Source organism: Chionomys nivalis, chromosome 5 (genome assembly GCF_950005125.1).
Source record: "Chionomys nivalis chromosome 5, mChiNiv1.1, whole genome shotgun sequence".
In the NCBI taxonomy this organism is placed as follows: domain Eukaryota; kingdom Metazoa; phylum Chordata; class Mammalia; order Rodentia; family Cricetidae; genus Chionomys; species Chionomys nivalis.
This window is the reverse complement of record NC_080090.1, coordinates 51,400,419-51,421,922: the sequence shown is the minus strand read 5'-3', so window position 1 is coordinate 51,421,922 and position 21,504 is coordinate 51,400,419. Positions and strand designations below refer to the sequence as shown.

The following is a 21,504-nucleotide window of genomic DNA, read 5'->3' as shown; positions in this document are numbered from 1 at the left end:
CTCAGTACCACTCTCATTGTGTCCAATAAGTTTGGGTAGGTTATGCATTCATTTTCATTGAATTCTAGGAAGTCTTTATTTCTTCTTTGACCCAGTGATAATTCAATAGAGAGTTGTTTAGTTTCCATGAGTTTGTAGGTTTTCTGTTGTTTCTGTTGTTGAAATCCAATGTTAATCCATGGTAGTCTGATAGGGATACAGAGGGTTATTTCAATTGTCTTGTATCTTTTAAGAGTTGTTACTGAGTATGTGGTCAGTTTTGGAGAAGGTTCCATGAGGTGCTGAAAAGAAGGTATATTCTTTTGTGTTTGGGTGAAATGTTCTATAGATATCTGATAGGTCCACTTGAGTCATAATGTCTGTTAGTTCTATTATTTCTGTGTTTAGTTTCTGTCTGGATGACCTGTCCATTGGTGAGAGTGGGGTGTTAAAGTTTCCCACTATTAATGAGTGGAGTTCGATGTGTGACTTGAGCTTTAGTAATGTTTCTTTTACAAATGTGGGTGCCCTTCCATTTATGGCATAGATGTACAGAATTGAGATGTCATCATGGTGGATTTTTCCTTTAGTGAGTATGAAATGTCTTTCTCCATCTCATTTGATTAATTTTGGTTTGAAGTCTCTTTAGATAGCTACACCCACTTGCTTGTTAAGTCCATTTGCTTAGAAAATCTTTCTCAATCCAAGGCCAACCTGGTCTACAAGAGCTAGTTTCAGGACAGGCTCCAAAACTACAGAGAAACCCTGTCTCAAAATACAAAAAAGAAAAGAAAATCTTTTTTGAACACTTTGCTCTGAGGTAATGACAATCTTTTATGTTAAGGTATGTTTCTTGTATGCAGCAGAAGAATGAATTCTATTTTGGATCCATTCTGTTAGCTCATGTCTTTTTATTGGCAAATTGAGCCCGTTGATATTAGGAGATGTTAATGACCACTGATTGTCTATTCCTGTTATTGTGGTGGTGGTGGTGGTGGTGGTGGTGGTGGTGGTGGTGGTGGTGGTGGTGGTGGTGGTGGTGGTGGTGGTGGTGGTGTGTGTGCGTGTTTCCTTTCTTTGGATTTTGCAGGTGTGAAATTATCTATCGCCTATGTTTACATGGGTGTAGCTTTTTTTAATGGTTTATTTATTTTTATTTGATGTACATTGGTTGGTGTTTTTGCTTGCATGTATGTCTGTGCAAGGGTGTTGGATCCCCCGGAACTTGTGTTACAGAGAGTTGTGAACTGCCATGTGAGTGCTGGGAACTTAACCCAGGTCCTCTAGAACAACAACCAGTATTCTTAACCACTGGGCTATCTCTCCAGCCCCTACATGGGTATAGTTAACTTCCTTGGGTTGGGATTTTTATTCTAGTATCTTCTGTAGGGCTGGATTTGTGGATGGATATTGTTTAAATTTGACTTTGTCATGAAATACCTTATTTACTCCGTGGTGATTAAAAGTTTTGCTGGGTATATTTGTCTGGGCTGGTCTCTTAGAGTCTGCAAGACATCTCTCCAGACCCTTCTGGCTTTTAGAGTCTCCACTGAGAAATCAAGTGTACTTTTTATAAGTCTGCCTTTATATGTTACTTGACCTTTTTCCCTTGCAGCTTTTAATAATCTTTCTTCTGCTTATTTAGTGTTTTGATTCTTATATGACATGGGGGCTTTCTTTTCTGATCCAATCTATTTGGCATTCTGGAAGCTTCTTGTACCTTTATAGGCATGTCCTTCTTTAGGTTGGGAAATTTTCTTCTATGATTTTGTTAAACATATTTTCTGGGTTTTGAGCTTGGATTCTTCTCCTTCTCCTCCTATTATCCTTAAGTCTGATCTTTTCATGGTGTCCCAGATTTTCTGGATGTTTTGTGTTAGCTTTTTGGCTCTAACATTTTTTTTTTGGACTTTCTTCTATTATATCTTCAATGCCTGAGATTCTTTCACCTCCTAAATTCTGTTTGCATCTGTTGTTTGTTCTGCAATCTGCTTACCCAGATTTTCCATTTCCAGAATTTCCTCAATTTGTGCTTTCTTTATTGCTCAATTATCTATTTTTTAAATTAATTTTTTCAGCAAGTATATAGAGTATTAGCTTTTTTTCCCTTCTTTCTTTCTTCTTTCTTTCTTTCTCCCCCTCCCTCCCTCCCTCTTTCTTTCTCCCCCTTCCTCCCTTTTTCTTTCTTTCTTTCTTCTTTCTTTCTTTCTTTCTTTCTTTCTTTCTTTCTTTCTTTCTTTCTTTCTTTCTTTCTTTCTTTCTTTCTTTCTATAGGGTCTCTTGTAGCCCAGGCTGGGGGTTGGACTTGCTGTGTTGCCTGTTGGCACTGGGGATCGAGTCCAGGACTTTGTACAAGCAGTGTACCAACCAAGCTTCAGCTCCAGCCTCTCTTTGTGTCATTTTCATACATGTAAATCATCATTCTTTGCTCATATTCTCCCCTGCATTGCCCTTCCCTTTCTCCCCTCTCCCCGCTAGTCCTCCTCCCCCAAATCCTGGTGCTCAAGAAAGTCAGAAGTGATCTTCAGATCCCTTGGAACTGGAGTTATAAGTGGTTGTTAACCATTGTGTGGGTGCTGGGAATAGAACCCAAGTTCTTTGCAACAGTAGCAAGTACTCATAACAGCTAAGCCATCTCTCTAGCCCCTCAAGTAACTTTTTAATAACTAAGTTCTGCATATTAAAGAAAATACACAGTATTTGTCTTTCTTTACCCCATTACCCTTTTCTTTCCTTCTGAAGACTTTTTCTCCCACAGGGTCTTATGTCTACTTTTATACCATTTATATCTACGCCTGAAATCCACATATGACAGAAGATATGTGATATTTGTCTTTGAATCAAGCTAATTTTGCTTAGCTATCTTAAAATTGAAAATTCTAATTACAAATAATAACCAAATACAATTTTTTAAAAAGTATATACAGTGTTGTTTAAAAAAAAATGTGCACCTTTCATTCTCCTGTATGCCCTCTCAAAGGCAGGCCCTGCTGCTAGCTACCACCTATGTATGTTTTCACCGTTGCATGTGCCGCTACCTGAAACTCCTGGATATTTTAGAATTGGATATCGGTTAGGTAACATGAAGAAAAGACAAGACATAATGGGTGATGGTTTGTGTGAGAGAATGGGTCAACTCAATAATTACTGTCTAACCTCATGGCAGGAATCGAACCCACTGGAAACATGGTGAAGCAGCCAGCCAAGTTCACTGTAGATACCATCAGTGCCGGGCAGGGAGATGTGATGGTGTTTGTTGAGGACCCAGAAGGAAACAAAGAAGAGGTATGATGCTGAAGGATACTGGACCTTATCAAGACCAGAGACTGTATCTTCATGTCCTCATAGCTCTCCACCAAAATGTTACCAGAAAGATCCTGAGGCTTGCCATAGATAAAGTAACTTGCTCAAGAACTCTTGCAATATACATTGATTTACAAGAACACAGTGTTTAATAAAGTAAGATACTTTGGATGAGTCACAAGGCTTGTTAATTGAGGTGTCCTGATTTTCCTCTACTAACCATCTTTGTTAGCCAGGGCCTGAGTGTATTATATTTTCTTAGGTCTAGATCTCACGCCTGTCACAACACAATCTGAACTTGTAAATATCCCATTTACATTGTCTGGCTTCCCCTCTGGGGCAGGGTCTCTGCCCAACTTACTGTTTTATTTTTGGCTCATAAAACTGGCTCTTGTATCTCCTAAGCTAATAATAATCACCAAACTAATAGGTGATCAAGGGAGTCTACTTTGTGTTTTCTCGGCCCTTGATGGCCAGTCCCTAGAGAGAGTCCTAGCTTTTTCTAGGTAGTTTCCTCCCTCCCCACCCCCCTTTTGTTGTTACCTCTTCGCTGATACCTCTTGGGGGGCAGAAATGGCCTCACAACACATGACTTACTAATACCTCGCTTCTTCACTAACTGATAATCATCTTCTCTTCTAGGCACGTGTGACCCCTGACAGTGACAAGAACAAGACGTACTCTGTGGAGTATCTACCCAAGGTCACTGGGCTGCACAAAGTAAGATAAGGCATGGCCATAGCATGGTCTGGTCACTGGGCTTATATATTAAAAATAGAGGTTGTAGGAAAAGGAATGGTCTTGTTGGCAGCTGCTTTTAACAATTCTGAGTGTGGAATGCAGGATCTCTCACATTCTAGGCAAAAGTTGCAAGAGCGACTTAGATTAACTACTAGTTACTAGATTGTTCATGCTCATTTGGGAAAAACGGTAGAGTCTCTATGAATCAGACTTGGTATTAACAAGTACATCTCTATTTAAATTCCCCAGAAATTATTTATAATATCTTGATTTTTCCTCCCTAATTCCACATGGATACCTAAAAATTGAAGCTGTATGTCTGAACTATAGATACTTTAGTGACTACCTGTGGCTTCTGTTCTGAGTGCTTCCTTACTCATCCCCCTTTGAGATTGGCTAGAAAGTATCCTGGTCTTAATTCCTGACGTCACACAGCTCAGCTCACTAGCAGCAGCAAAGAATTCACTCAGCATCTGAGAATGCCTGGGATCCAGCTCCCAGACCCTTCACCTCAGCATCATATCAAGCTATGTTTAAGACTAATTCTGGGATGATTCCATAGGGCAAGAGCTCAGAGTCTGGGCTACAAGTGGGTAATCTAGGAATGTGTCTTCCATTGAAAGAAAGCCTTCTGTACACAAAGCCAATCCTCCGATATCATGCCCAGACTTTAAGACAGGTCTGCTTTCTGCCTTGAGCTTTTGTAACTTCACCAGGACTCTTCTTACTCCAGGACATCGTGAATCTGGGAAAATTAAATCTTAAAAGGGAACATTATGATCTAATTGGTTTATTCCAACCAAGTATAGGTTCATAGGAAACTCAGTCTAGTTCCCTTGAAATATCCCAGGATGCGACATTTTTTGCTAAGGTTTTCGACAGAAGTCATTATACTTTGCCTCAAACATATTTATCTGAGAATGATCTTAGTCTGTGAAAACTCTGACTCTATATCTGAAATCTTGGGATGGTACACTTTATTCTGAGAATGCAGTAGCTCTGTCTGCACTACTAAAGGAACCCCATGCCTCGATATTTAAGTATAAATGGTTGTGCATTTCCTGTTAGAAAGGCTGAGTGCCCTGTAAGATGTGCTGAGGTCATGGTGCAACATAACTTGTAGGAACAACCAACCAACGACTGGTCTAACTTGAGGACCACACCACAAGAGGAAGCCCATGCCTGACACTGCCTGGGTAGCCAGGAGCCAGAGGCTGGGCAGCACAGAGATCCAGAAGATTACCAAACACAATCGGAAAAAAAATAAAATAAAAGACCAAGTGTATCTGATATCATGGGCACAGCCATATGCCTGATGGGTCCAGGAAGTAAAATCCCTGATTTTAGGACTCCTGCTTCCAGCCATCTGTGGGTGTCCAATCCTGAGAAAGCTGAAAGAAGACTGGATGGAAGCACGAGGTTGGGTGGTGCTCTTGATGGCCAGGGAGCAGCTGTTACATCTCTCTTGTTACTTGTAGGTCACAGTCCTCTTTGCAGGACAGCACATCTCTAAGAGCCCATTTGAAGTAAACGTTGACAAAGCCCAAGGAGATGCCAGCAAAGTCATTGCAAAAGGCCCAGGACTGGAAACTACAGGGAACATTGCCAACAAACCCACCTATTTTGACATCTACACAGCTGGTAATATGCTTTGACCTTTGCGTCTTCTTGATGATCTCAAAACAGAATACTCAGGAAGGCTTGGGGCACCCAAACTTTGGTCTTTCAGACTGAGCAAACAACTTTTTCTCATGAGTTAGTTCTATTTATATGTATCTTCACTACTGACCCTGACTGATTACTTCTCAATTTCTGTTCAAATTTCTGTCTGCACTAGGTTTTACCAGTCATGCGCTACAACAAGTTTTATGAAAGACTAGGGGAATGGGCAGCACAAATGAGTAAAATCGTTATTGATTTGTTAGCTTTATTTTCTTTTAGTTTTTCTAGACAGGGTTTCTCTTGTGTAGCCCTGGCTGTCCTGCAACTCGCTCTGTAGACCAGGCTGGCCTAGAACTCCCAGAGATCCACCTGCCTCTGCCTCCTGAGTGCTGGGATTAAAGGTGTGTGTCACTATCACCTGGCAGCTTTCTCTTAATTAAAAAAAGGAAACAGTGTGAAAAAGAGGACCGTTGGTTCAGCCTTGCAGTTTGCACAGGTTGGCAGCAAGCTTTTGAAAGGAGAAGATGTGCTCATGGAATGGCGGTTCTTTCCCAGGAGCTGGCGTGGGCGACATCGGTGTTGAGGTGGAGGATCCTCAGGGCAAGAACACTGTGGAACTGCTGGTGGAAGACAGAGGAAATCAGGTGTATAGATGTGTGTACAAGCCAGTGCAACCCGGCCCCCATGTGATCAAGGTCTCCTTTGCTGGAGATGCCATTCCCAAGAGTCCCTTTGGTGTGCAGGTTGGGGAAGGTAAGTACTGGCCAAATATACCTGGCATAGAGACTAACAAACCTGGACTCACTCAATCCTCTTTCTGCCAGAATCCCTTCAACAGGAAGTGGGAGTTCAGGATCAGTGCTAATACGAGTTATGTTCCTCAACTTTCCTCCCTGTGTCAAAATATCTAAAATGATCACATTAATAGATGATAAAGCTATTTGGTTTATGGCCGTGATCTCTTGGCCCAGGTTCTCTTAGGCCTATGGTTCTGCTGCATAGCTATAATAGGCACATGTGGCAATAGAGCTGTTACCGCATGGTAGCCAGGAAGCCAAGAAAGAGATAGGAAGGGGCTAGGCCCTCACCGATCCTTTACAGCAGTGGTTCTCAAACTTCTTAATGCTGCGACCCTTACTCATGTGTGACACCCAACCATGAAATTATGTCATTGCTACTTTAAAACCGTAATTTTGCTATTGTTCATAAATCGTAAGGTAAATATCTAATATGCAAACCCCAAGGGGTCACGACCCACAGGTTGAGAACCACTGCTTTACAGAGTAAATTTCCAGTGACTTTCTTTCCACTAGGTCCCACCTACTCAACACTTAACAGCACTAAGGAGCATTTTAAGTCTACTCTGTACCGCAGATTGAGTATCCCAATCTGAAAACTGGATTGCTTCAAGATTCATTGTGTGTGTGTGTGTGTGTGTGTGTGTGTGTGTGTGTGTGTGTGTGTATACACTGACATGATTGTCAAATAATTTTAGAGTTTAGGTTTTCAGATAAGGGAAGCTCAATCAACAAAATCTGCGTAATTTTTTGTTGTTTGTTTTTTCAAAATGGGGTTCCTCTGCATGGACAGTCATGGAACTCACTCTGTAAGTAGTTCCACGTGCCTCTGTCTCCCAAGTTCTGGGATCAAAGGCGTGCACTACCACCTCCCGACCCATGCAGATATTTTTTTAAAAGTATGTCTGAAACGGGTACTGGATCTAAGGTTCAGTAGTGAACTCTTCCTGTACTTCCAGAGGATTTGTGTTCACTTCCCAGCACCTACACCAGTCAACTCTTACCTACCTGTAACTCCAGCTCTAGGGGTTCTGATACACTCTTCTCGCCTCCATGGGCTCCTGCACCTGTGTGGCAGGCACTTACATAGACACACATAAACATCAAAAACACCTTTAAAATCTCAGTATTGCAAAATCTTTTTGTTCCTGTCGTTTTTGATAAGGGATACCGAATCTGTATGCAGAGACCTAAGTGTTGGAGCTGGTATCTAAGACCAAGCTTGACAACAGCAGATCCCTATAGTCCAAGCATTTTTTATGGCTGTTGGGCACTCAGCTCAACTGCATTAACCCACATGTATGTCTATGCATTTCAGGTATGATTACCACCTCCAGTTTGTAGGTGGGGTGACTAAGGCTTTGACAGTGTGGATCTTAGTACCGTAAAACATATGTAGGACCATAGTGTTCATTGACCAGGCCTGTAACCACTCTGCTAAATTCCTCTGCAGCCAGCAGCGTATCTTATCCCCTGGTGTTAGAGTTTCTCTCTCTCTGTTTCTTTGACTTTTTGTTGTTGTTTCCCAACTATGCTGCCTTTTCTAACCAATACTTGCCTCTCCCTATTCTGTCCTCCATCTCTGCACCTGCAGACCTGGCTGCTTCTTCTGAATCCTGCCTCTGGGCCAGCCTGGACCCTGAAGCTGCTGGCTTCCTATTTGCAAGCCCTGGGCCAGAGGCTCTTGCTTTGGTAAGGGCTGGTTGAGTGGGGGTGTCTTTATCAGTTCTTCGTGCTAATTGCACGTGTCAGGGGAGTCTGTCCTGTGTGTGACTTGAGGAAATTCCTGTACAGGTGTTAGTGATTACAGCTCGTCTAGCCAGATCCCAGCCTGAACGAGGTGCTGAGGGTGGCAGCAGATCTGGCGTGTTCCCTCAAATTCTTCAGCTGAGTGTTTATGGGAGCTGAGCTGTTAGCATTTTGGTGTTGACCATGTTGTATATGTTTAATATTTCCGAGAGAGAGAACACATTTAATCCCCCCGCCCCCCCGGAATTCCTGTCATCTTGTGACTTATTCCTCATGTGACCAACTTTTGTCCCTTTGACAAAGAAAAAACAACCCTCTTCCTAGATATTTATAATCAAAATTCCTTTGACATCAGGAAAGCGATGGTTTAAGACAGCTTTCCTCATTCTAGTGTTTCCTAATCTCTCATTCATGGGCTGCCTCATTCATTTCTGGGACAGTAAGTTTTTTGTTATTGTTTTTTCTCTTCTTATTTACTGCCTTCCTCTGTGATGATTTGATATTAAAAGATGCTTTAGCCAGGCCTGGTGCTACAGGCCTATAATCTTAGTCCGTTGGGAGGCTAAGACAGAAGAATCACAAGTTCAAAGCCAACTTGGTCACAGGAAAACAACTTAGTGAGACCCTGTCTTGAAATAAAAAGTAAAAGAGGACTCAGTGGTAGAGCATGGCCCTTCAGTGCACACGTACATACTTACATATCTTTAACAGTGGAAAACAAATGTTCCTGGCCATTAAGTACCACCATCATAAACTATGTTCATCCATAACAATCTAACATGATCTCTAACTGCAAGAATGTCTGTGTGCCTCTCCAGCAAGCAATGGTTTGCCATATAACCAAGAGGAAGGATGTGTCTAATAAAGAACTTCCTTCCTTCCACTTTTGGTGCCTGTATATAAAGGGCTGTCAAATGTGCAGTGTGAGATTTGGAGAGGAAAAGCCAATTCATGGACAACAGGACATTGTGCCCATCAATTTTCCATTTCCACTGAAGGAAGAAGTTGCGTATGCTGGGCAGAGGATCCTTAGGAAATATATATGTCTTTATAAACATCTTCGCTGATGACCCCACATAGAAAAGTAGTTTCGTGGCTCTCCCAAGTGAAGAATGTTAGCCACCACCATAGTCCTTAGTTTAGTCCTAAAGTGTGTGGTTTTTAAAGGAGACCAGAAATCAAGTCAAAAATGGCACTTCTGCTGAAGCTTGCCTTTACAGATGCCCAGAGTTTTGTCATAGCCGTCTTTGGGAGCACGATTTCAGCTTTTTGCCTGTCTGTTCACATGCAAGACAACAGTCATGTCCAGGTCTTCAGAGATGGCTGACCCAGGCTTTAGAACCCAGACATATTTCAAGCATTGCATTTTCAGAGTAGACTTGAAAAAATATGATCTTCCCAGTTAGTGGGCCCTTGAGTGTGGCAGTGGGGTTTGGACAACGCTCAGCACTCAGTCTTAATACCTTACTGCTCATAAAAGGCCAAAAGCCAGTACCAGGAGCACGGTACTTTCCTGTTGAATGTTGCCAAAATAACTTTTGCCCAGCCCTTGTTTGGTGAGACTGCACAAAGTCATGCTGTGTCCTCCTTTGCTAGCTAGTGCACTTCCTGAGTGGGACCCCTGGTCTTGGGCAACTACCAGATGCTCTTTGTGCAAAGCAAACATTTTCTTGGCAGGTGGCCCCAAGTAGCCTCACTTTTCTTGTCTTTTACCAAATATTAAAAGGTTGAACTGATGTTAAAACTCTGCTTGCAGCCTGCAATCCAAATGCCTGCCGGGCCAGTGGCCGAGGCCTGCAACCCAAAGGTGTCCGGATCCGGGAGACTGCAGACTTTAAGGTGGACACCAAAGCTGCTGGAAGCGGGGAGCTTGGTGTAACTGTGAAGGGCCCTAGTAAGTACTCCTTTCTTTCCCCATGTCAGATAAAATCTTAGCTAACTTTTCAGCCACGGCGTATGAATTATGTCCCACGGCGGTCCTGATTGATCTCCCAGAGAGCTATGACAAAGATCTGAGTCCTGTCTGTGCTCTTTGGAGAAGGGAGCAGTGATTGATTAGTAACATCTGTCCTGGATATGGGTAGATACAACCAGTGGGTGGTTTGACAGCCTTCCATTCTAAAAACCTCTGGGATAGAAAGTAATGCTGTAAGAGAACTGGAGAAATGTTGCTTTGGGGACAGTACTCTAGTGCTCCTTCCCTCCCTGCCTTTCTCTCTCTCTCTCTCTCTCTCTCTCTCTCTCTCTCTCTCTCTCTCTCTCTGAAGAGATCTAGGTGTAAAGTCCTTGCACAGAGTGACATTCTGGAATCCAATCACAGTGTTCAAAGCTATTGATTTCCCAGCCCAGGTTATGTTTTATAGACTATGAAACTATGTCAGTTACTATGTTAGTATGATCAGTGTTTATGGGAGAATAAAACACCCTAGGATGGTTTTCTGTATAGGTAAAAGCCTTTGGCAGAGGGCATGTTTCCCCAGTGCCCTATTCTTTCTCCTTTCGTGACAGAGAGAATAGACATGGGGTCAGCACTCCTCTGTCTCGTGTCTTCTCTAGGACAGAGGGGCAGCTCAGAAGTCCTAGTAACAGGTGAAGGAGCACTTGGTGCTTTTCCTTCTAAGGCTTGTAGAGACCTGCAAGCCCTGCATCACGGTTCCTCTTGTCCTCTGTATCAGTATTAATCCTGAGTCCAAAAAGTTCCTATGTGGTCTCAGCTCAAAGCTTTGGGGAAAGATATGCCTCACGGGCAGCCAGGGTTCTAGACTGCCTAGACCTAGAGCCAAGTAGCTCTGGAGGTGTCCCTCCACCCATTCCCAGCCCCCCCCACACCCACTCAGCTTGTTGCTACAGGAACCAAAGAGGTGTTGTTTTCTGACCTTGGAGACTTTCTTGACTCCTTGGCTTTTCCGGCCAAACCTCAACATAAAACAAGTTTCTACCTGATGACTGGATCTGAAATGGTGTATAGAACCTAAAACCCATCTTCTCATAGATCACTTGTAAGGACTCTCTTCCTTTGTTGGCCAGGAAACGATACACAGGTGCTTACTCCAAGACAAGTCATCATAAAGATGGCCTCTGTTTCCAGTGTTGGAGGGGTGGGATGGTGGCCGGAAGGCAGCTAGAACTGTTGAGAAATCCTGAGACACCGCAAACAATGCAGCTGGTTTAGGACCTCAGCCTCTGCTGAGAGCTTTTGAAGCAAGTGAGCTGGGAAGTCATCCCATTTCTCCCCCTTGGAAGCTGAGACGAGTCTGCTTTTAGTTTTGGAACCCTCTCCCGGGTTTGGTGGGGGAGGGGGAGACCTCACATTCAGAGTTGAGTTTTTGTAGGTCACCTATGTTTTGTGGATGGTTTCCTTTAAGTCTAGAGGTTATACTGCAAAGGCTGTGTGTTTTCTTTCTACAGAAGGACTGGAGGAGCTCGTCAAGCAGAAGGGCTTTCTGGATGGGGTCTACTCATTTGAGTACTACCCTAGCACACCAGGGAAATACAGCATTGCAATTACTTGGGGGGGACACCACATTCCGAAGAGGTGAGTCTAGGCTGGAGATGTGCCTTGTTTAGAGGTATAATCGGCCTGTGACAGGCTCACAGGAGCCTGCTGCTTCCCCGGCTGCCAGAGGGAAGAGAGATCTGCTTTGTTAAAAGCTTTCCACCCCCATCCTGCCCCTCCCCTTTTCAGAGCTGCACAGACACTTGGCTTATTCTCAAAAGCAGCACAAAGTCACTGTGGTTTCAGCTGCCCTGCTTTAAATCAAATGCTGGTGGTTTGCGCCTGGTGGGAGGCAGGGAAACCAGAAAGAGCTGTAATCGAGAGCAAATGGACTGTGTGGCTATACAGCCTTGTATAAACCGAGGCTCTCCTTTTCAATGAATGCCTCTGTTCACCAATGCCGCAGGGGCACAGTCTGCTATGGTTTACATTAAAACCATCGCATGAATGCCATCAGAGGCAAGGGTCCCTGGCCACAGCTTTACCCGGGGCTATAGCGGTTTCCTTTCTGGACCCTTGGGCTTCGCTGCTCTCCTGAGGGCAATTTAAACTCTGAATGCATTTTGTCTTGAGAAATACTTAAACATGATAGTAGTTCTCTCTTATCTACAAAGGCTGCCTTCTAAAACCATGAATATATGCCTGAAACCCACCCTAGACCGTGTCATGTGCTGGTGGTTTTGTTTTGTTTTGCCTCTACAGATGCACACCCATGAAAAGGTTTAATTTATAAAATAGACACAATGCGAGACTAATAATAGTGATGGTGAAGTGAAATGAAATGAAAGGCACATGAATATTGTCTTAACGAAAGTATACCATTGCCAGGCAGTGGAGGTGCACGCCTTTAATCCTAGCACTCAGAAGACGGAGGCAGGTGGAGCTCTGTGAGTTCGAGGCCAATCTGGTCTACAGAGCAAGTTCCAGGACAGCCAGCACTACATAAAGAAACCCTGTGTCGCCGGGCGGTGGTGGCGCACGCCTTTAATCCCAGCACTTGGGAGGCAGAGGCAGGTGGATCTCTGTGAGTTCGAGACCAGCCTGGTCTACAAGAACTAGTTCCAGGACAGGCTCCAAAACCACAGAGAAACCCTGTCTCGAAAAAAACCAAAAAAAAAAAAAAAAAAAAAAAAAAACCGTGTCAAAAAAAAAAACCAAAATTAAATAAATCAAAATAAAAACTACCATATTGTACTAGACTTACCCTTCTTGTATTGTTAGATGACATCATGCCTATATGATGAGACAAAGTTAAAAAAAATAATGTAGGCATCATGGCAAAGCACTATCAATCTCAAAATAATACATATTGCAAACCGCATTTGAAACTTAAAATAAAACTAAGGATAAGGGGAACTCTTATATAGGGTTTTCAATGTCTGGACATGCTTATTGCAAACTTCCCTTGCCAAAATTAAAGCATATTTGGTCATGTATGAATGAGTTAAAGCCTATTCATACTAGTTTGGGGTGGTTTTTTTTTTGTTGTTGTTGTTGTTGTTGTTGTTGTTGTTTGTTTTGGTTTGGTTTTATTATAGCATAGGTGGGAAAAGAGAGTTGTGAATAGTCTTAATCTTTGAGGCTTACACTCTAGAGGGCCTTGCATACCTAAGGTCACGGGCTGATGAGCAAACTAGAACAAATATGTTGCTTGAGTGACAGCCCCGTGCCCCCCAGCTCCTGAAGCATCCACATTGCATTATATTGTTGACGTAACAATGGCTGTGGGGGCAACCAATGTGGAGGCAGGAACTTGCCTAGGGTTTCAGCCTGCCTGCAGAAGATAAGGCAAGTGGAAAGAATGGTGTTAAGCAATCCCCTTTTATGCTCTTTCTCAATGCTTCTTCTGTTCCCTCTGTTATAGCCCCTTTGAAGTTCAAGTTGGCCCTGAAGCAGGCATGCAGAAAGTCCGTGCCTGGGGCCCTGGTCTTCACGGTGGCATTGTTGGCCGATCAGCAGACTTTGTGGTGGAGTCCATTGGCTCTGAGGTCGGGACTCTGGGTAAGTGGAGGCAACTGCCCAACCACTTCTGTAAGGCTAAGGATAACACAGTACCTAGTGTTGGAGCTTCATGTGATCTCCTGGCCTCCTGACTACACAAAGCCTTCTGGATGCTGTGGAATTCTAGTTCTTATATTCCTTTTTGCTTTCAGTTGCCCAATGCCTATGACAATAGTGATTGTTTTACTGATCAGTTCCCTAAGTGGGGGTGGGTGGTATGCTAAACAGTATATAAAACATCATAGGTAAGGATTGGCTATTGACACTTAAATAAAGGAGTTGGTTAATTTTGCTGACATTTGAAGAAGTAAATATATTATTTGGAGCATAACTGAATATATTTTAGGTGCTTGACAAAACACATGATCATTATGGATTAGAAGCCAACAAACTTTTTCTAGAAAGGGCCACATGACCAGTATTTTTACCGTATATTCTACATGATCTCTATTACAGTTATGTGACTTTGCCATTGTGGTTTTAAAGCAGTCATCAAGAAAATACATATGGCCGGGCGGTGGTGGTGCACGCCTTTAATCCCAGCACTTGGGAGGCAGAGGCAGGCGGATCTCTATGAGTTCGAGGCCAGCCTGGTCTACAAGAGCTAGTTCAGAACAGGAACCAAAAGCTACGGAGAAACCCTGACTCAAAAAAAAAAAAAAAAATGAGGAAGAATGCCTATATTCCTGTAAAACTCTTTATATAGAAATATTGACCAGTGAGCTATAGTTTACTGGCCCCTGTTTTGGGAATAACAATAAGCAAAAGAGGGAAAATAAGAAATTACATATAATTTCCACTAGTAGAAAGAGTAATCATTTTGGTATATACTTCTAGTCTAAGGTAGTAGTTAAACTTTTAATCTCTTCTTGGACTTTTTTCCTAAACACACAGATGTATCTTTATATCCTTATGCCCCACATGAGTGGATGTAATTCCTTCATTTCCCATGGCTTCTATGCAATTTTGTTGTATTTCAGCCTCTTCTTGAGCTCTCAAATTACTTCCAAGATATTATTATATCAAAACAATGTTGAGTGCAAAACCTCACTTAATTCATTCATGTGAAAATTCAGAAATGAGTTTAGACAAACAAGTATTGGTTTAAGACTTTTGGCATATGTTGCTCTATGTTCAAAAAAAAGGGTTTTCTGGTATGTACCCTTGCCCTAGGTACGTCTCTTTCCTACCCTTCTTCATGTTACCTGAAAACCAGAAATATATCCAGTCTAACCCTTCTACCCCTAGTCAAGACCCAGTGACCTTGGATTTGTGGAAAAGGGACTTGGTTTCCGGGAGGCAGAGAGAAGGAGATGGTAGTAGCACATAGAATAGATAATTCTCACCATGTGTAACCAGGAAAGCCCTTTTATTCCATCCCTCAGGGTTTGCAATTGAAGGCCCCTCCCAGGCAAAGATAGAATATGATGATCAGAATGATGGATCGTGTGATGTCAAATACTGGCCCAAGGAGCCTGGTGAATATGCCGTTCACATCATGTGTGATGATGAGGACATCAAGGACAGCCCATACATGGCTTTCATCCACCCTGCTACCGGAGACTACAACCCAGATCTAGTAAACACTCACACCCTTCTTTTACCCCTTCTCCCCTATGGCAGAGAGCAATGGGTTAGATCTTAGGGCAGAAGTGGCCCTCTCAGAACTTCCAGGATGTTGGGAAAGTAATGGACCTCTCTGACTCTTGACATTGTTCTTCATAAACTAGGAATGGTAGTGTCTGCTCCCAGAGCTTCTGGGAAAATTCGAGGATATGCCTGTCAAGTGGAAGAGGCTCCTCTTGCCACTTACAATGGCTATTGGCCAGCTATCCATAGAGTATCATCAATGAGCTAATTTGTTGCACTCTTGGGCCCATGGTTAGTTCTTTGCTCTGTGGTGACTGCAACCTTCAGTGTTTCCTCAAAGTAGGAAACTTGAAGCCAGCCACAGCTAAAGATCTGCCCCAGATACAAAAGTTCTTTCTCTCATTTCAGAGTAAAGGCAGAGAGTCTGGGTTAGTTCGAATTTTGTTTTAGAGTATTTTCTCCTTTGTGAACATCTACTAGTGGTATTTATTTTTAAGTTACAGCTTTCTTTGGCATTTTACTTCCTATAGCAATGCTCAGTTAAGCACCAGGCATTTTGTGTACTCCCCTCTCCATCCCATCCTTTGACACAGGGGAAGAAACATTATTTGGTTTTTGCTTCAGGTCCAAGCATATGGGCCTGGTTTGGAGAAATCTGGTTGCATTGTCAACAACCCAGCCGAGTTCATTGTGGATCCTAAGGATGCTGGAAAAGCTCCCTTAAAGATAATGGCTCAGGTAAGTTTCCGGGGCCACTTGCACTTGTCAGGTGGAAGGTGTAATGTCACGTTCTCAGTGCATCTGGTCCTCGGCTTCCTTATCCACACACTGAGAGTAATAGCAGTGTCCTACAGTGCAATGTGAGGACTACGTGAGACTAACATAATGCAGGACATTTTTCATACATGTGATTCATGCTCTATAAAAATGATTGTTTGTTTAAGATTTCTCTGTAATGTCTTTCAGTTTGTCTTAGTCTACTTAATTTCTAATAGGGTTGTGAACAAAATTCAGATTATGCTTATCTGAGTTATTTAAAATTAGCCAAAGGACTTAAACTCAAGAATTGAAATTACATGCTAAGTGGCACTGGCTTTAGGCTGGCGAGATTATAGCATTTACTCTTAGTAATTACAAGTAAATAAATGGAATTAGGCGCAGCAACATGTACCTGATTCCTAGTAATTGGGAGGTCCATGGTAGGACATTAAAATCATCCTGAGTAAGCTAGTGAGACCTGTTTTATTTGTGGGAATATTTGGTTTTGTTTGTTGTTACCTATAGCCTGTGTATAGGGAGTGTATAGCATGCTGTGGTTGCTGTATAATAAGTTAGTGGTATTTTGGCCATCCCTAGAAGCCACGATGGTCGCTTTTTGGTGAAGACATTGTGGGGACCACCTTTGCTCAGGTTTTGACTGGCTCTTTTGCAGGACGGGGAAGGCCAGCCTATTGACATCCAGGTGAAGAATCAGATGGACGGCACATTTGCCTGCTCATATACCCCAGTGAAAGCCATCAAACACACCATAGCTGTGATCTGGGGAGGTGTGAACATACCACACAGCCCCTACAGGGTAGGTTGTGAAGTTTATTCTAATTGTATGAAAAAAAAAAACCTGGGTGTATATTGAGTCTGGGCCTTGTGTAGTAGATGGCTAAGGCAGACGTATAGAAAGAACCCATTCTGGATAGGTCTTGAAAAGAGACTTGGGCTGACGGGGCAAAATACTCTAGATTGACAAAACGGCCATTTCTAGTCTTATGCTTGAACCTAAGGGAAGTAATACTTTTTATATAGATTTATTTCCTGGGTTCACATCTTTTCCAGGTCAACATTGGTCAAGGGAGCCATCCCCAGAAGGTCAAAGTGTTTGGACCAGGTGTGGAGAGAAGTGGTCTGAAGGCTAATGAGCCTACGCACTTCACCGTGGATTGTACAGAGGCTGGGGAAGGTGAGATCAGACTTCATCCACCCCCATCATTATCACTCCTTGAGAAGAACACCCTTACAACATTTGGAGGGCAGTGAACTTTGAACTAGGAAGTAACCCATTTTAGTATGCAGTTGTTTACCCATGAGCTTTGTTCGTTGCTTGGTAATTATCTTAGTGCATTCTTTTCCAAAAACGCTGATTTATCACCTTCCCTTTCTTGAGTTGGCTCTTGTGGGGTGTTAACCCGGGCTGGAGGAAGTGATTGTCTAAGACATGCTGCTGCCTGTAAGCTGGTACTCACTGAGCATGTCTGTCTTAGGTGATGTCAGTGTTGGCATTAAGTGTGATGCCCGCGTGCTAAGTGAGGATGAGGAAGATGTGGATTTCGACATTATTCACAACGTCAATGACACATTTACAGTCAAATATGTGCCCCCTGCTGCTGGACGATACACCATCAAGGTTCTCTTTGCATCTCAGGTATGTGTCAGGGTCTAAGAGGCACAGAGAAGGGTGAGCCCTGCGCTTTTAGGCCACCTGTGTACGTATCCCCTGAGATAGCAGCTGAGAGAGATGTTTTGAGAGCTGTGTTCAATTTCTCTATTTTCTTAAAACCAGAAAGAGGAGGCTAAGCTAAATTCTCACTTTTTTCTCTCTCAGTGGTTAAAAGGACTCTAAGCAGAGACTGACTTGTTAAAAACATTCACTAACCTTTTGATTGAAGAATTAGGCAACTTCTAGATGTGCCCCACTTTGACCTTTTCGCAGTAATAACTCTGGTCTCTGCCCTTAAGCTTTTATACCAAAAGCTTTTTGAAATGATCATGGTGTTCCTGTAAGGAGCACTCTGAAACTAGGTATTTTGAAATTCTACTGATCAAACTTAACTGTATAAAAATTCGGAAGCTCGGGAGAATAGCCTGTGCTTCAAGTTAATGATCTTAAGTCGACATGGTCTAATTAATTTATTCTTTTATTCTGACAGCCTGTAAATTCTTTTTGAAGAATTGTGCTCACTCTTTCTGATTACTTCCTTGAAGCCCTTACACCTCCACCCACAGCTCTCCCTGGAGGACATTTCCTATCTCCTTACCCTGTATTGTGTTGGCTTTTACTTTATTTTGAGTAGTTTTTTTTTTTATCCTTAGCCCCCAACATCTGGTGTTAAAGACCCAAGGGTGTTTTTACTATTAGGGTTCCAGATGTGCACCTGTGTGTGCAGACTTCACCTACAATAATGGAAGTTTCTCATCACTTGTTAAAGTGGGCATTAGGGCAGCCTTTATCCATTGTTTTTGGGCAGAAGGTTAAGCTCTGAAGATTCCCTAGGGGCCTCCTTTCTCAGACGTGTCTTTGCTTCAGGAAATCCCTGCCAGCCCTTTCAGAGTCAAAGTTGACCCTTCCCACGATGCCAGCAAAGTGAAGGCAGAAGGCCCGGGGTTGAGTCAAGCAGGTAAGACTGTGATGGGTAAGGCTGCCTTGATCTCTCTGCACTGTCTAGACCTCGAGGGACTTCTCTTCAGTGAAGGGCTCTGATGTGGCAGGAACAATGTGTCCCTGGCCGCTGCTGAGGAGCGGTGCTGTTGAGCCTGTCAGACTGGTTCTAAAAGTGAAACCTCTCCGGCCTCTGTCTCCCCCTTCCCTGTGTCCTTCCAGGTGTGGAAAATGGGAAGCCAACCCACTTCACCGTGTATACCAAGGGGGCTGGGAAAGCACCGCTCAACGTGCAGTTCAACAGCCTCCTTCCTGGTGATGCAGTGAAGGATTTGGACATCATCGATAACTATGACTACTCACATACTGTTAAATACACCCCAACCCAGCAGGTACGCTTCCTTCTTGTCCCTTGCTTTTCTGGCCAGGCATTTCCCTCCCGGTGCTGTGCTGTGCATGGCATGGGAATGATCAGTGCATGTGGTGTTACTGCACAGTGTGTGCTCTCGGGAAGAAAGAAACCCCGAGGGTGCTATGGGCTTCCCAGAGAAGTAGGAAGGTAGCCCCACATCTCTACCTCAGTGTGGGGTTTGATCAGAGAAGCACTGAGTTCTTATATAAAGAATCTATCCAGTCTACCTTCTTATGCTCAACCCCACCCCCACCCTATTTCACTGCTTCCCAACCTGATTAATTATGTAAAAAAAAATGGTCCCTCACCTGCAGTTTCCCTTGTGGGCTGTTTCATGTCGTTTAGTTTTTTAATGAGGTGTTTTAGAGGGATCTTTTCTCAATGAGCCTATTCAGCTTTTAACCCCTAAGGTCCAAAGCCCACTATTTAGGGCCACAAATTGCTCCCTATTTCAAAGTGCAGGAATTCTGAGGAATCTTGCTGTCTAGGCAGATTTATTTGTTATTTTATACATAAGGGTCTAAAAGCTACCCTTCCATACAACTTTATGTCTGTTATTTTTAAATTCATTCTTTTCATAACAAAATTGCCTGCTACACTTGAGAAGCATACGTCGCATTTATGGTGCTGTGCAAGCATCACCCCCATTCATCTTCCCCACACTCCTTTCTTGCAAAACTGGAATTCTGAACCCCTTGCATTTGCTTAGAATTAAGCTTTTGCTTCATGTTCACACCTCCAGAGTCTGGATAGCAGATATTTTGGCAGGAAAGTCTGGATTTTAATACTCATGCTTAGTGTTGTATAGTCATTCTAAGCTCTGAGATGCCGTCATCATTCTGAGAAGGAGGAAGCCCCCTTTGTTAATAAGCCATTTGCAGGACAAGATTGTACAGTCGTCAGACACAGTGCTCAAGCCTTTCTCTGCCAGGGCCCTCTCAGCATGGGGCTACCAAGGGTCAAGTGGGGAAAAGTAGGGGTACAGTAAGAATGGGATGTGTGTGGCTAGCCTTCTTGCTTTGGGGTTACACATCCTTAGAGATAGTATCTTTTCTTTGGAACTTCCCTGACAATGGGGAAAATTCTCTGGGATAAGATCTGAGTACAACATTTATAGGAATGTGGCCTCTTACCTCCAGATTTTCTTCTTCCCAAGTACTTTGAAGAAGTCCCACTGAAAGGTTCTTTTTTTTACTAATAGTAAAATGAACACATTTATAGATGATGTATTCTTTTCCCTTGTTGGAAAACTCAGTAATTATTAGCCCTCAGTTTCTTCTCACTGATGGTTCTGAGAACTGGTGGGACCTTAGGCTGGGAACTTGGCAAGATCTTTGCTGCAAGTTCTCTGCATTCCTGGGGAGAAAGTACCAAAAAGCATGGTCATGAACCCAAGGTCCTTTTCTGAACACTTTGTGACTTAGCTTCATTTTCCATCTATCTGTCATATTCTTTGTCTTTTGGATGAGTCTTTTAAATTGCAGGTACCAGGATAAAAGTCAGGGTTTGACTTGAACCCACTAAAAACAAAGTAGATCCCTTGCCCTATGTGTACCCAGCTGCCAATCAAGATGCATGTCAAGAGCTTAAGTCAAGTCTTATCAGGTTTGAAGTGATGCTAGAGTAGGAAGCACTTTACTTCAGCATGCTTCTGAGGTCAAGTTCATATAGTTCTCTGGTGGCAGCAGCTTTGAGAGCTGTTAGTATGCTAAGAGCCTCTCAGGGCTGTGTTATGTCCAAGGAACCTAGTGGAGTCTTGGTGTTAATGTTACTGTTGTAGACATTTTGTGGAGTTCTTCTCGTAGGCTGTGTAGAGCAATCCTCATAGTTCCATCATTTCTCCTATGGCAAAGGAAACATGTAGCATGTCTCCTCCAGAACTGTGAGCTACCCAAGTGCCTTATTGTTCTATTGTTGTGGAACGAAACTGTCACCTAGGCAACCCACAGAAGAAGTCTTAATTGGGGGCTTGCTTACGGTTTCAGAGTGTCAATCCATGATGTCGTGGTTGGGAACATGGCTCAGGCAGGCAGGCAGACATGGCACTGGAGTAGTAGCTGAGAGCTTACATTCTGATTCCCAGGCAACAGGCATAGAGAGGGTGAAACTGGCCTGGCAAGGACTTTTGGAACTTCCAGGCCCACTCCCAATGACATACCTCCTCCAACAAGGTCGTATCTCCTAATCCTTCCTAAATAATCCACCAACTAAGCCGGGCGGTCGTGGCGCATGCCTTTAATCCCAGCACTCGGGAGGCCGAGGCAGGCGGATCTCTGAGTTCGAGGCCAGCCTGGTCTACAAGAGCTAGTTCCGGGGGGGACAGGCACCAAAGCTACAGAGAAACCCTGCCTTGAAAAACCAAAAAATAATAATAATAATCCACCAACTAGGGATCAAGCATTCC

The 21,504-nt window shown here is 43.3% G+C and overlaps 1 protein-coding gene across 4 annotated transcripts in view; it reads left to right on the top strand.

Moving 5' to 3' along the window:
- Positions 1–21,504, top strand: part of Flnb (filamin B) — a 143,484-nt gene that overhangs the window by 65,721 nt on the left and 56,259 nt on the right. For all 4 annotated transcript variants that reach the window (XM_057770284.1, XM_057770283.1, XM_057770285.1 and 1 more), the window contains exons 5-18: positions 3,146–3,264; positions 3,925–4,002; positions 5,502–5,664; positions 6,241–6,438; positions 9,988–10,125; positions 11,640–11,766; positions 13,592–13,728; positions 15,114–15,307; positions 15,943–16,056; positions 16,751–16,894; positions 17,149–17,272; positions 17,574–17,734; positions 18,617–18,707; positions 18,911–19,080. In XM_057770284.1, the coding sequence (XP_057626267.1) occupies positions 3,146–3,264; positions 3,925–4,002; positions 5,502–5,664; positions 6,241–6,438; positions 9,988–10,125; positions 11,640–11,766; positions 13,592–13,728; positions 15,114–15,307; positions 15,943–16,056; positions 16,751–16,894; positions 17,149–17,272; positions 17,574–17,734; positions 18,617–18,707; positions 18,911–19,080 (1,958 nt within the window). The remainder of the gene's footprint in view (positions 1–3,145; positions 3,265–3,924; positions 4,003–5,501; positions 5,665–6,240; positions 6,439–9,987; positions 10,126–11,639; positions 11,767–13,591; positions 13,729–15,113; positions 15,308–15,942; positions 16,057–16,750; positions 16,895–17,148; positions 17,273–17,573; positions 17,735–18,616; positions 18,708–18,910; positions 19,081–21,504) is intronic.